This window comes from Indicator indicator, chromosome 22 (assembly GCF_027791375.1).
Source record: "Indicator indicator isolate 239-I01 chromosome 22, UM_Iind_1.1, whole genome shotgun sequence".
Taxonomy (NCBI): Eukaryota; Metazoa; Chordata; class Aves; order Piciformes; family Indicatoridae; genus Indicator; species Indicator indicator.
In genome coordinates, this window is record NC_072031.1 from 7625898 (window position 1) to 7639633 (window position 13736).

At 45.6% G+C, this 13736-nt stretch overlaps 1 protein-coding gene across 1 annotated transcript; it reads right to left on the reverse strand.

Annotated features, from left to right (window-relative positions):
• Window positions 1-1252: 1252 nt before the first annotated feature.
• IL4R (interleukin 4 receptor) lies at window positions 1253-8427 on the reverse strand. The gene is made up of 8 exons (XM_054391304.1): window positions 8288-8427; window positions 7050-7201; window positions 5905-6059; window positions 5162-5318; window positions 4317-4416; window positions 3677-3746; window positions 3471-3544; window positions 1253-3344 (listed from the first exon to the last, which is right to left on the reverse strand). Exons 1-8 carry the CDS (start codon window positions 8425-8427, stop codon window positions 1253-1255), a joined length of 2940 nt encoding a protein of 979 aa, XP_054247279.1.
• Between the last annotated feature and the right edge of the window lie 5309 nt (window positions 8428-13736).

Consider the following 13736-nt stretch of genomic DNA (forward strand, 5'->3'; position numbering starts at 1 on the left):
CTGCAGCAATGTGCTGTGCCCAGCATGGGACAGGGGCTGAACTGCAGGTGTCCATCACCACTAGTGGTTAGGCAAAGACATGGCAATAGGGCTCCCCTCCTCCAAGAGTTACAGCTGGATTTCACCAGAGAAACAATAGAGAGAAGGGGAAGAATACCTCTGCAGTACAAAATTCCTACCTATAAAACACATCAACCCGGTTCCTGTGTTCAGCACATCCTATGTGGATCCTTTCTTGTGAAGGGCAATGCAAGCTAGGCTTCCTAAGTCACCAGGACACATCTCAGTACTTCAACACACAGCACATCACCTGGTGGTTCTTTGTGCCACTGCCAGCATACCAGAGCAGAATTTACCATACCAAAACATATAACAATGCCCCAGAAAAGTTCAAAGCCATGAGTAAAACTTTTGGAATAATTATCCAGCAAGAAGCATATGCTGCCCCACAGCTGCAATTCCCTTTCTGACTGGACAAGGGAAAAAAAAAAATCTCCTTCACTTTAGGAATTCTGACCATGAACTAGATAAGCTTCCTAGGAAAACGCTACTTAGAAATGTCTAATTCCATTTACATCTGTGGAAGAGTGAAGTAACTGCTTGCAGCTAATCACCAATAATAGCATAGTTTAAGCCCAAATGACAATGATCTTTATTTGAGGTCTTGACTGAGCAAGGACAGAAACAGAGAGCCCGTGGTGGAACTGCACACAGAACATGTCCCCTCCCTCCTCAATACACAAATTACGGAAGCTGGGTGATGCTGGCAATGCAAGTTAGCCACTTCCCCTCTGACCTGCACCTGTGTCCCACTTCCTGCTGTGTCAGCACCTTCACAGAATCATAGAATAGTCTGGGTTGGAAGGGGCCTCCAAAGGTCATCTACTCCAACCTTCCCCAGCATCTTCAAGAACTTCCCAAGCAACACACAGGGTAATGACCACAGGAACTGTACCAAGAACTCCTACTGCTCACTTTTGGAGAACAATCACAGGCAGAGAAATTCATCTCTGGCTTTGCCCCAAGAGGGCTGGAGCTGCAATGGGGAGGTCCTAACCTTTCCTGTCCCCTAGGGGTCTCCACCACGGGTGGCTGCCAGATCTGCAGCGGGCAGGAGGGCTTTAACCCACAGAACCTGTGTCTGAAGGACAGCAGCCTGTGCTGCACACACAACTGGAAGAACAAGCAACATTTCAATTTGCCAGACAGTTTACTTCCAAAGACTGGTTTGGTTCAGTCTTGGCAAATGTGGCTAGGCTACTTTCATGTAGCAGTTGTTCTCCTGGGCAACGCCTTGTACAGATTCCACCTCTTTCCCATTCTTTCTGTTTTCCCTCAATAGTTCTACTGGTCTTTTTTTAACTGCAGGTGCCAGCTGGGAGCCCTCACTGTGAATGGTGTGAAAATCAGAAGGATAGTTGTCCACAAAAAGAGGAGGTGGTGACTTGTCTGAGACCAGGAGCTCTAAGGGCTCTGCAGGTTTTCTTCCTAAGTTCAACTCAGTGCTGTCCAATGACTCCTCTGGTAAGGCAGCTGCTGAGCCATGCTTCCTGCCTGCCGCATGCTGCATCACCTCTTTATTTTCCCCTGCCTTTCCAAGTTCCCTCAAGTGCTTGTATGTGTGGCAGTGAAAGTCAGCACTTAGCCCATTACTGCTTCTCTCCCGCACTCCTCGTCCAGCAGAGTTAAAGCTGTTAGGCTTTGTTCCCTTTGTAGTTCTTCCTCTGCTGTTAAAATCCTGACAGTTATGCTCTAGCAAACACAAAAGCTGTTCCTCTCTGCCAGTGTCTTCATCTTTGCTGTGTGCAGGCAGCTCAGAGCTGATGGTCCAGCGGCTGCCATCACCAGTCTGTTCAACACCCTCACTAGAGGCTAAACCTGGGGCAATGCTGCAGTCAAAATGCTGCACAACCAAACACATGTGGTCATCTGTCCTCTGGTCAGATGTACAGCTGATGGTATCAGGAGGTGCTTCTCTCAGGTTGCTGTACAAAAGATGAATGAAAGGTTTGTACAGTGATTCAGAGATACCCTCCCTGGCATCATCACCATATGTGCCCTTGCATTTAACTGCATTATCAAAAGGTTGATAACCAGATGGTAGAGGTCCAGCAGGGCAAGGTATTATAGTGGCTTTCTTTTCAACATTTTGATATGTTACTTGCTTGTGTATTTCTTCCTCTGGCAGGAAGGCCAGAGGTGTGAAGAAAGATGGAAAATCAGTCTGCTCTGAAGAGGTATTTTGAAAACTGAGCTCAGTGCAGGGAGATCTGCAGCTGGTATGACATGTCCCAGTCCTAGGGGGCTGGTAAATTGGATCGCTGCAGCTTAGTTCTGGTGTCTCTGAAATCTGTGCCAAAGGCAGCGAGGAGCACACACTTTCAAAACACGGAGCCAGGCTGCTGTTAGCCACAGGCTGAGACAGAAGAGTATCAAAGCTCTTATAGGCAGAGCTACTTGGTTCCTTGAATGCAGACACAAGAACATCAAAGCTTTTATATGCAGAACCACAGGGCTCCACAGATGGGGATATAAGGGTGTCACAGCTCTTGTAGGCAGAGCTACACAGACCCAGGGATGGAGACACAAGGGTATCAAAACTCTTGTGTGCAAAGCTGCTTACACCATCTTCTCTGGTCCTATAGGATGGTTTATTTGGAGATTCCTGGATAAGAACACATGAATCACGCTGACTTCCAAAACTGCAAGGAAAAAGGCTTTGGTGAACTGTACATTGAAGACTGCTTGCATCCAGAGAAGCAGAATTTATGCTGGAGCTTCGATAGCCAGATTCAAAGGATTCTTCTGATTGTTCTGAATTCTTGCTGGTTGTACTACAACTGTAGTTCTCTTGAGCAGCTTTGGTGAAAAGGGAGACCATATGAGAAATATCAGAAGGCTGCTGATGCTGGGTTGTGCTTTCCTTTGGACTTTGCTGTAATGCATTTTCTGACTCAAGTTTCTCAAAGGTTTTATTCTCACCTCTGGCAATGTCTGGGTCTTTGTCTTGCATGCTATTTTCATCTGCCAGGAGATCACTGAACATCCTAGCTATGGCATCATTGTGTTCTCTGAAAGCATCAACACTGCTCTCACAAGGTTCAAACACAGGGAGCTGGTCACTGGTCTCCTCCTGGCTGTCAGCCTCTGTGTCTGTTAAACGCTCACAGATTTCTATAGGCTGCACTGGAACTGCCTCAGGAGTTAGAACAGCACTGCTGCCTTTTGGAAACCACTCTCCAGGCTTGCTGTGGCAACTGCAAGATTTCTCAACATTTCTGATGTTATCATTTCCCTTGAAGTTATGGCTTGATGAAGTTTGAGACAAACAGTCTGTGCAGCTTCTGGTTTTGGAAGTAAAACAGAAAGGAAAGTTAACACTTGTGTAATAGGAAACTATTTCATGCTGTGAAGCAGAGGATTTGTTGGGGTTTGGTGTGTATTTGGGTTTTTTCCTTTATCTTACTTACATTTTGTCCATATGAGTCTGCTTTAAGTCATGGAAAGGGAACTTAATTTCATCAATGTAGCACAAAACTGAAAACTAACAAAGACACAAACGAGAAACATGTGAGCTGTGTTTAGTATCCCCTGCACTAGCCAGTTAATAGGACTTACATCACATTCTACTTCTGGTGATCAGAACAAGGTATTTTTTGCAAAACGTTTAAATTACCTTCACATTTTTAACAACCAGATGGCTCTTTGCTGGATTTGGGATTTGATCCCACCATTCTTTCTTCACTCTGCAAGGGAAGAATTATTTTATCTGACTGTGTTTTGGTTACGTCAGTGCACACTTCCCTCTTCTGTTCTCTCCCTCTCCACCATCTGCATTGCAGCAACAGGAAGTGCTTGCTCTAAGTGCTGCTTTTCATTACCCTAGTACAAAGATGTTTGGTGTGACTGCTCTGCACAACCGGCCACATATTCTTCTAATCATGCCTTAATCAATGGGCAAAACCTGGCTTTCACATTACCACTAAAAGAAATGAGAGAAGTCCAGTAATGATGGTTCAATATCTGTAACTCCAGCAAAAATAGGACTGAAAACTGACAAACCCTGTAACTGCAGCCTGTTTTGACACTGTAGCAAACCCATTCTAGTAGGATTAATAGTTATTAATAATTCAGTTATCTGCTCAGAGAATGACAGGGTGCAAATGATTTGTTTGTGAAGTGTTTGCTCATGGAGAGCAAGAGAAAGGTGCTGAGGAAAAACAAAACATTAGGTTCCTGTTTGACTACACACTTAGCAATTCTGATATCTGTGCAAAATGATACTCCATAAAACCTGTGAAGTGTATTCTACATACTTGGTAAAACAGAAGTAACAGATGACAGACACTGCCATGATCAGTACGCAGGACACAGGAACAGCCATCCGCAGAGCGTCCTCAGCTGTTACTTGGGAATCTGTGAAATAAACACACCTGTGTATGTGCATGCAAATGCAAGACCTGCAATACCAAAGTCAATTGATCTTCCCTTGCACCTGAAAAAACTGTTCCTTCAGAAAATGTAAAATAAAGTCTCCAGCAGATAAAGAACAGAACACACGCAGCTAGCAGCAGCATGGATGCACAGCACGTCAGGAAGATCAGCACAGGTACTGCAGTTACTGGGAGTGCTAGGAGCTGGAGAAGCCAATGTACTGTGAGGCCACTTGTCAACTCCCAAGGACAAACCTGTCACTCAGTCGCTAAAATGGCATTGCAGCTATGCATCTTGTCCTCTTCTGTTGCTCTTCAGAGATTTTTATAAACCTTCAGCCCTCTGACATTAAAAGTATTGCTGAGTTTGCAGCCTAAATATTTCTTGTTCATTTATACTCGCTTGCTCTTGTGTCAATATTGTTGTTTAAATGTCTCTTCTCCTTCCCTGGTGTCTGCCTCATGAAATTTCTGTACAGTAAACACATCTCCTTACAGCCCTTTTTACACAAGGCTACACAATCCAACTTCCTTTGATCTTTTCTTACTTAAGTTTCCCCAGGAGCTTGTTCTGTTTAGTCTGTGTGGAAGCCTTTGCAGATGTATGCACAACATGTTCGGAGGGATGAAGATGGTGATTCTGTAACTCTCCTCTGAGAGGAGAGCATGATATGGGTTACAAACCTACACCACCCTCTTATCAAGCTACTACTTGTTACAATACTTACCATAGAGAAACTCAACTTCTTCACTCCATTCACTCCAGTAGGCTGGATAGTTGAGGTATTTACACCTCACACTTGCAACATAGTCATATCCCCTCCAAAGGGAGCTTGTGACAATTTCAAAGCTTTTAGCCTGGTAATTAATTGCTTTTACAGAAACCTGAAAAGAAAGTGGGAAAGGTCCTTTTAATTCCTTGGTAAGGTGAAGGGCTGGGTGACGCAGTTGACTGACAGTGGTGGTGTGTGTTTCAGCACCCTCTCACAGCCCAGCAAGTGACTAACTGCACACCTAAGCTGCTGGGTATGACATCTGCTAGCTCTCAGGAGCGGGTAGTATTTGTGACATGCCACCATGCATGTGCTTTCCCTGCCAGAAGACTCCCAAGCTTAATGGCCCAATTGTTCAAGAGGCTGTCCAAAATGCCTCAAGTGTCCATGGAGTCATGAACAGCCTCCAGCTTCCTGATGTCTAAGGAGTAAATGAAGTTCAGGAAACAGAAGCATTGTTTTCTCAATCTCTTTCAAGAGCAGTGTAACATTTTGGAGTAGCAGTCAGAAGAGTCTCAATCCTTCAAAGCCTGGAGCAATGTGACCAGTGACAAGTGTGTGACCAGGAACATGGGAGGCCTTGCCCTACCTGGCCCTTACACCATTATTCATTAAATGTTTTCAAGACTTTTCAGATGACCTTTTAGACTTGAAAGCTTCCAGGAAGACAGAAAATTAAGACAATGGCTGTCTCTTACCTCTGTTGGGTGCTGTTTCCTCCAGTATTTCACTTCATAATTGACCATCTGTCCAGAGAGCACAGATGAAGGAGAGTAGCTCTCCTCCCAGCTCAGATTGAAATTACCATTTTCGGCTTTCTCAATGGCAAGATTTTTGGGGGCCCTTGGCTTAACTGTATGTTAAAAAATACAATCAAGGAGAACATGGCAATGGGAAAGCACCAATGGAGAGAAGCAGAGACAAACATTCACCAGACACCAGATCTTACTGCAGTCAATTTAGCCCTTTACACTGTGATGTAGCACAAGGATATAAAGTCCAAACCACAGCAATGGCAAGGCATTATTTAACAAGCCCTGAACCTTCCAGCTGGCTGAACAAACAAGTTCAGCCTGTTGCTGCTACAGCTTTCAGCCTGGAAAAAATGGAAACAGCCCACTGTGGGATAGGCACAGATCTTGACAACATCATAGCCAGGCTGGCCTGGCTACCTGTCTCCTAGAAACTGCTGCAAGCTCCTGCTCATTCTGCTGATAAACAGCAGTGATAATCAAATATTCTGAAGAGAACCACCTCAGCTGAATGCCTGCCTATGGTCTGTGAATGAGCTCCCTGTCTGAGGTGACAAGTGCTGTGAATGAGCACTGCTCTAAACAAATCAGGTACCTACACAGACAAAGTGAATCTACATTCTGTCCTGAGAAAGAGCAGAGTCATTCCTTTTTTGTCACTGGTTGTTATAATCCAACAGCAATTACTGTAAAAATCTCTTTCCAGGATGATGATCCAATCAGCATGAAAAAATCAGAGACATGAACAGAAAAAATGTCAGTAGGGATAGCCTGGTGTCTTTTGAGAAACTGAGGGGGGCACATTCCTCTTTGACCTTGAATCCTACAGCCATGAGCAAAGTGCCCTGAAGACCATTTAAACCCACACACTGCAGCTGAGAGGATACAGCTAGAGGAAGAATCATTCCCTGCTTGCTCCATTACTTACACTCTTTCCTAAAGAATCCACTCCAGAATTGGGTTTCTAAGCCAAATGTATTTTGCATTTAAACTAGCACAGCATTTTCACCTCTGATAAGGGAAAAACTGTTCCAATGACATGAGGAGTTGGCTAGATTACAGGTCTGGTGACAAAGCAAACAGTCTCTTACCAACCAGGGCTGGAGTAACGTGGTAATTCCACATGTCAGTCCCATTGAACTCCAGGGCTAGAATGTATGTCAGGCTTGACACAAAAAACTCAGCATGGATTGTGCAGGTGCACTGCCTGTCCTTCCCATTCTCAGGAACACACACACTGTCTCTGGAAAACAGGCAAACAACGAAGTGATGTTTGGAGTGTGTGCACATAGCTTCTTGGAAAGCTCCAATCAAGCTTCCCAGTGTGCAGAGCTAACCAAAACTGAGGCAAACAAGCTCAGTTCCTAGAAGGGTTTTGCCCAAACAAACCAAGACCAGAACAGAGCTCCCTCAAACAACTCACCACCCCAAATACCTCTCAGATACCTGTATTTGGACATCCAGTATTTTAAAATGAGAGTGGGGAAATACTGAAACAGGTTTCCTAGAAATGTGGTTGAGGTCCCACCCCTGGAGACATTCCAGGCCAAACTTGACGGGGCCCCAAGCAACATCATCGTGTTGGAGGTGTCCCTGTTCACCGCAGGGGGGTTGAATAAGATGATCTTTGAGGCTCCCTTCCAACCCAAAGCATTCTGTGATCTGTATGGCACAAAAGAAAAACCTGACAGGAAGGCTAGGGATTGATCCCCAGAGCAAAAATTGACAACCTCCAGCACACTGCAGCCCCTGGAGGAATGGACTCACAGCTTGCTAGTAGAGGAACAGGTTTGCTATAGAGAGCTGATTTTGATGTCTGTGTGGAGAAATCATATGGAGAAGAACAGAAAAGCACAGATGCACCTTCCTATGTAGGAGATGCTGACCAGCCCTACTGCAAAGAGGGACAACAGTCTGTGCTTGAACATGGAGTTAGACTGCACACAGACATCACCACCTGTGTTCCAGGGCAGAGAATCTGTCCCACAGGCTACAGCCTGGTGAACCAGGGAACATTTCTCCAGGGGCAGACAAAATTTTGCATGAAATGAAGGCTGGGTAACTTATGAGAATGCTGCCACTCCTACAAGTAGTACCTGATCACTCCTCTGTACTGAATGGTCTCAGTAACGAGGTCTGCGGAAGAGCAGACCACTGAACAGGGAATGCTGTTAATTGCAGCAAGCCACATTCCTCCTGTAAAGAAGAACCTAGATTCCACTTTGTCCCAGATCCTCATGGTAGGGCAGGCAGGAAATCAAAGCTGATAAGGACTACAGGATGTATGAAGTTACAACAGTGATAATATAACATCTTATTAAACACTTACAGCAGAGGATGAGATTTGTTCCTGTAGTAGAGCAGGAACTCTTTAGAGCAATCCATTTGCACAGGGACCTTCCAGTGACAAACCAGCTCTTTGTCATAGTCAGTGAAGCAGGCAAATTCCTGCACGTGTACTGCAGCCATAACTAGGGAGAAGCAGCATGTGATGAGAAGCATAAGGATCAAAAGAATAAACTGGACTAAGCAGCACATTAACCAAAGACAGCTACCAAACCCCCTACTGAGTGAAGGCATTGTTATTTCTCATGTTCTGTAAATGGAAAGAGATGTATGTCACCAAAGGTTTCTTCTTAAGACATCTATGGTCTTGGAAAGGAAGGTCTGCAGTAGTGATACTGAAATAGAAAGGCACAACTCATCCAACAGTCATTCAATAGCACTGTCTAAAAGACATTATCATTTAGCTACAAAACAGCATCATCCTGTGTCACTGCAGACATATACACAGGCTTCATCTACAACGGTTCACAGCTTCCCAAGAACAGGTGTGCTCTGCCCTCCCTGATGACCACCTTTCTAATGCAGGCTTTCTTCTAGCACCACCTCTTCTTAATTTCACTCAGTATTTCCTGTTCTGGCTCATGCTTGACACTGTTATGGAAGTGTACAGAGAGCCGGAGAGACTGGAAGTCACTCTGTTTCAGGCACTGAGAAGGTACAGAAAAGCCCAAAGAAAAGTGAAGAATTTCTCCTAGTATAGGGATATTTCTGGTATTTGAAGTCACACATTTTTGTTAGTTCATTAATGGTAACAGTGTTGTCTACCAGTCATGGGAAAACGCAGTTGATAAAAACTTCAGCATAATAATTTAAAACATTGACAAACACACCTTCATTTGTTGCACATGAAAAGAACAGGATCCAGAGGGTATGTGATGCAGCATATGAGCACCTTGCCATTGTTGACACTGGCCAGGTTCAGGAACTTGTGCTGAAATTCTGCCAACAGAAGACATTATTGCAACTTTATACCAGCATCCCAACTGAGGTATGTAGTTCTTCCTTCCACTCTGGCAGACATTAAGAGCCACATCCCCTGTCCTGCCTGATCAACCAAAAACTTGCCCATGGAACAACGGGAAGTGCGGGAGAATAAGTAGAAATGAGCTAGGAGACTTTTCTGCAAAATTTTAATTACAGAGGATATTAAACTGCCATTGGCAGTGGACCTACTCTTTTAGCTTCTACAAAAGCAAAGCTGCTAATATGCCAGATATTAAAGGAGCAAGAACTAGAACAAAATCACCAACAAACATGTCACCAAAGCCCTGTAATGCCACTGACTGAAAAAAATCAAGAATGAAGTGCCTGATCTATTGACTAAAAAGTTCTCCCCAAGGCCTGTCACCAGGAGTGCCCTAGATAATAAGCATATCATCCTCTTGAAAAGGTTCATAGCAACGGCCTCTGAGCATTGCTCTGACAGGATACAGATTCATTACCACAGGAGATCATCAGCAAGGGGTGAAACACAAACCCATCCATCCATAAACCCAGCCATCACAGCTCTGGAGAAGGGGAATTATGCAGCTTTAACAGCATTGAATTCTCTAAGCATAGTAAAGCTGCGTAAGGTAAACTGAAAACAGATTAAATAATTATTTAAGGGTTTTAAACAACTTATTTGCTCAAGATTCATTTGCCGATGCAATGTGGCCCCTTAGTGGGAGACAACGTTCTGGATTGGATGTGGCTGCCATCTCTCCTGTCACAAGGAACGTGTGTGGTAAAATCACGCTACCTACCGTGGTGCAAGCAGGGATCTGCATTCGGTGTGAAGGGGGCCAGGCCTTGCTCTGCAACACGCTGCCTGTTCATAAACAACCCTCCTGTCCCGTCCTCTCTTGCTCTTGGTATTTTCTGATCTCCAAGTCTGGGCCTAGTGTTGCTGCTTCCTTTCCCACAGTTGCTCTGCTCACATCTCCAAAGCTCCCAGGTGAGATCTTTGATTTCAAGCCTTCACGGTTTGGCGTGGCTGACTGCAGCAGGGAGGGCTTTCTGCAAAATTCCTGAAGCAAAAGACAGCACTGGAATGGATTTGTTGATGGTGGTTCGATACCCTCCATCCCAACTACAGCAGTAGAACAACCCTTGACTCTTTCACCCAATTTGAGTTTCACCAGCACAGAAGGCAAAGGGAGCTGGTGAGGGATCAACAGCTCAGCTGTCATACAAAGCAGGGAGGTGATTAGCTTAGGCAAAACTCAACAACCTTTTGGTAGCTCATCTGTGGGCGCTGGCTACGTGCAAGGACATGCGGCCTCAAAGGCACGCTGCCAAAGATATGTCCCCTCAGAGAATTTCTCTCTGAAACTGGCAAGAACGCCAAGCCCAGCTGCTGAATATCTACTGTCAAATATTCAAATAGAATAAAATGAGGTAGGCAACATCCAGGCTCCTCCCCAGTTGAGTAAGAGACAGAAAACCCCACTCATTTTATAAGACCACACCTTTTACTGATAAATGTATCTACATAAATCCAGCTAGTGGGAAATGTGGCAATGGAGTCTGAATTTTTCCATTACATTTGCTAGTACTAGCTCCTCACTCATGGTTGGGCTCCATCGCGCTTTGTCAGGTTCACGTCCAAGGCAATTACCTCATAATCCAGCTTTCTGCACTCATCACAAGTCACATTTAATTACACTATTTCTTCCCTTCTCATGCGTATTACTGAGCTCTCTTTAAAAGAAGCATCTAGAAATTAAACACGAAAAATTTCAATCTTGGAGGTTAAGAGATATCACCACTGTTAGCGAAAACAGAAGATCAGATTGAAACTCTTTCGTGACCTCTCTGAGGCAGCTCACTGCTTATCTTAGTAATAAAGAACGTACTCAAAAGATTAATTTCTCATAGCCAAGAGAGGGACTTCTCACAGTTTGTAAACTAACAAAACATGGCTGAGCACAGCAATAAACGTTTCAAAAACAACACAAGTGCCTTTGCTGCTGCTCAGAAAAAATCCTTCCTTTCCTCCTTTTTCCTGTAATTCTCAAGAGGAAGCGTTTGCTCTCCAGCCCATTATTAAGTAATGCTGTTGCATCACTGGAGTTCCAAGAAACTCTTAAGACTTTTGGCAGAGCATTCTGCGTCACACCAGCACACGCAAATCAGCAGACGGCAGAACAGAACTGCCCCACAGAAGAATCTGCACACACTGATGAAAATGGAGCCAACCTCAGTCCTCACAGAGCTGCAAACTTTGGATTTTTAAATATGAGTAATTGACAACAGATCCAACACAAGGGGAGAAAATGATAAAATGGCAACAACCCTGCTGGCTGCTAGTGTGCAGTTTTTCTTTGTAACAGAGAATGAAATAGCAACCTTAAAGTATGTAACATACTAAAATCACAGCAAACCCAGTAACCAAACACATCCGAGGAAAGTAAGGGGTGAGCCTGAAGTGACTAGAGACTGGAAGTGTTTCGAAGTTCCAGTAGTTAAGGATGGCAACTCTGGTCAACCTGTCACCCAAGCTGAAGGGCAATCCACTCCAATATGCTCCTTCTCCACTCAGCTAACACATCACTGTGTGGATGTGATCTCTCCAGGGTGCTGTGGGGGAAAGCACTGGGCAAGCAGAAAGGCAAAAACCCAGGTCCTTGGATTATGCATTCTTTAGCGGAGAGGCTTTCTCCATTTTTTATCTTTTAAGACAAAGGTTTCCTACCTCACTGTATGAACAAAGAAGGAATTTAACCTCAGAATTTTAAAGGAGTAAGATACTCTCTTTTATTATTTTTAAATGAGTACTTTTACTAATATTTTAAAGTCTAATTTCACAAATTCCTTCATGTGGTCTAGGATGCTTATCATTAATGTCTCTTAGGCAACACCGTACAACAACATACAGATGATATCTTCATTTCTGCACCGGAAAGGGGCACATCTAGATAAAGCTCTTACAAACACAAAAAGTGCCTCTCAAAATCAGTAGAGGGGTCCCCTTTAAAAAAAAAGGTGAAAATGATCCATTTTGATGACTGAAACCGAGGTTTCTGTGATCCAGAAGATTTCCATACCAGATGGCAGTAATCAGCAAGGGGCACACTAACACGGAACTGGGGCCTCTGAGGGATCCGGAGCTTTGACAAACTGCAAATCGTGGTTTGCAGGCAGCAAGGTAACTTCAGGTATTTCCTAATTTAAATCTGAGAGAAACGATGGAAACTGATAAATTTGGATGTGCCGAGAAACAGCGCCAAAGCCACGCAACGCCAAGACCAAGCCGAGCTTTCTGAGCCCCTGGGGTAAGAGTGGAACCTAAGCTGGCCCTAGGCTTCTCGGCAAACCCCTCTCGGGGAAGGACCTGCAGGGCTCCGCGGGATGAGCCCCACCATGGGCCGAGCGGCTCCCGCAGGAAAGCTCCTCTGCTCCCACCAGGCCGGGCTTCCCGCAGAACGGCCGTTTCTAGGAATTACACCCATTCTGCCTGACGTTATCCCCAAAGGAGGGCCCGAGAAGAGCGACTTTCCATCAGAGATGCTTCTGCCAACGACTCGCGGGCTCCACCGCGTCCCGAGCCGACCCAGCCCGAGAGGAGACGGCGCCGAGCGGCTCCTGTCCCGGGAGTGCCCACGGTCCCCGCCGCTCCCCGGAAGACCGCGCGTCCCAGGAACCCCACGGCACCACCGCCCCAGGACTTTACTAAACCAAGGGACATTTCCGAGCAATAACTGGAACTATGCGCGACCCGTCGCGTCTCGACGCCGGTCCACCCGGTACAACAACGCGACTTACCCGGCTGCGCCGGGCTCGGCATTAGGAGCTCCTTTCTACTATCGGAGGGGAGCGGGAGGCAGCCGCAGAACATCAGTGGTACGAATCCGGCTCCAGCCACAGATAAGGAAAAGGAGACCACCTTCTGCCGAGCGGAGGCGAAAGGCAACCCTCCGGAAGCACCCTGCCTGGTTTGGCTCCCAGTCGGAGCGGAGCGGGAGACTCCCACACCTCGAGTTCGGTTCAGTCCCAGGCGGTCCTGTGCCCGTGCCACCAGCAGACCCACCCCGGTTCTCCGCCCCGTCGCAGAGCACCGACGGCGGCGGAAACGGCTCTCAACCGGGGCGGGGCCGGACCACGCTACCGGGGCAAGGGGGGGCACCGCCCTGCGCCGGCGCTTTCGGGAGGACGATGGGAGCGCCTTTCTACGGCGGCGGAGGTGCAGCTAAGCTAGACCTACCTCCACAGAAACAATTTCTACTTGTACATCCCTTTTGCTAGGAGAAAGTATAAAATTAGGCTATATAGAAACATCCTCTTAAGTAATGAAGTAGGATGGCTTGCAATCGCGTCATTTTAAATCTTAGCATCTAAATAATTGCAACAAATGGTTTAAGGAAAAATATATGCGTTCATAATAACAAAGTATAATTGAGGTCTACAGCAGAATATGTTGTGTCTAGCAATAACAGTGGTGAAAGTAACAA

Coding starts and splice junctions, on each gene's coding strand:
- IL4R (XM_054391304.1), bottom strand. CDS start 8,427: ATGGCTGCAGTACACGTGCAGGAATTTGCCTGCTTCACTGACTATGAC. Junction 7,202..8,287: donor AACAAATCTCATCCTCTGCT/GTAAGTGTTTAA, acceptor CCTGTTTTCCAG/AGACAGTGTGTGTGTTCCTG. Junction 4,417..5,161: donor AGAAGTTGAGTTTCTCTATG/GTAAGTATTGTA, acceptor TTTATTTCACAG/ATTCCCAAGTAACAGCTGAG.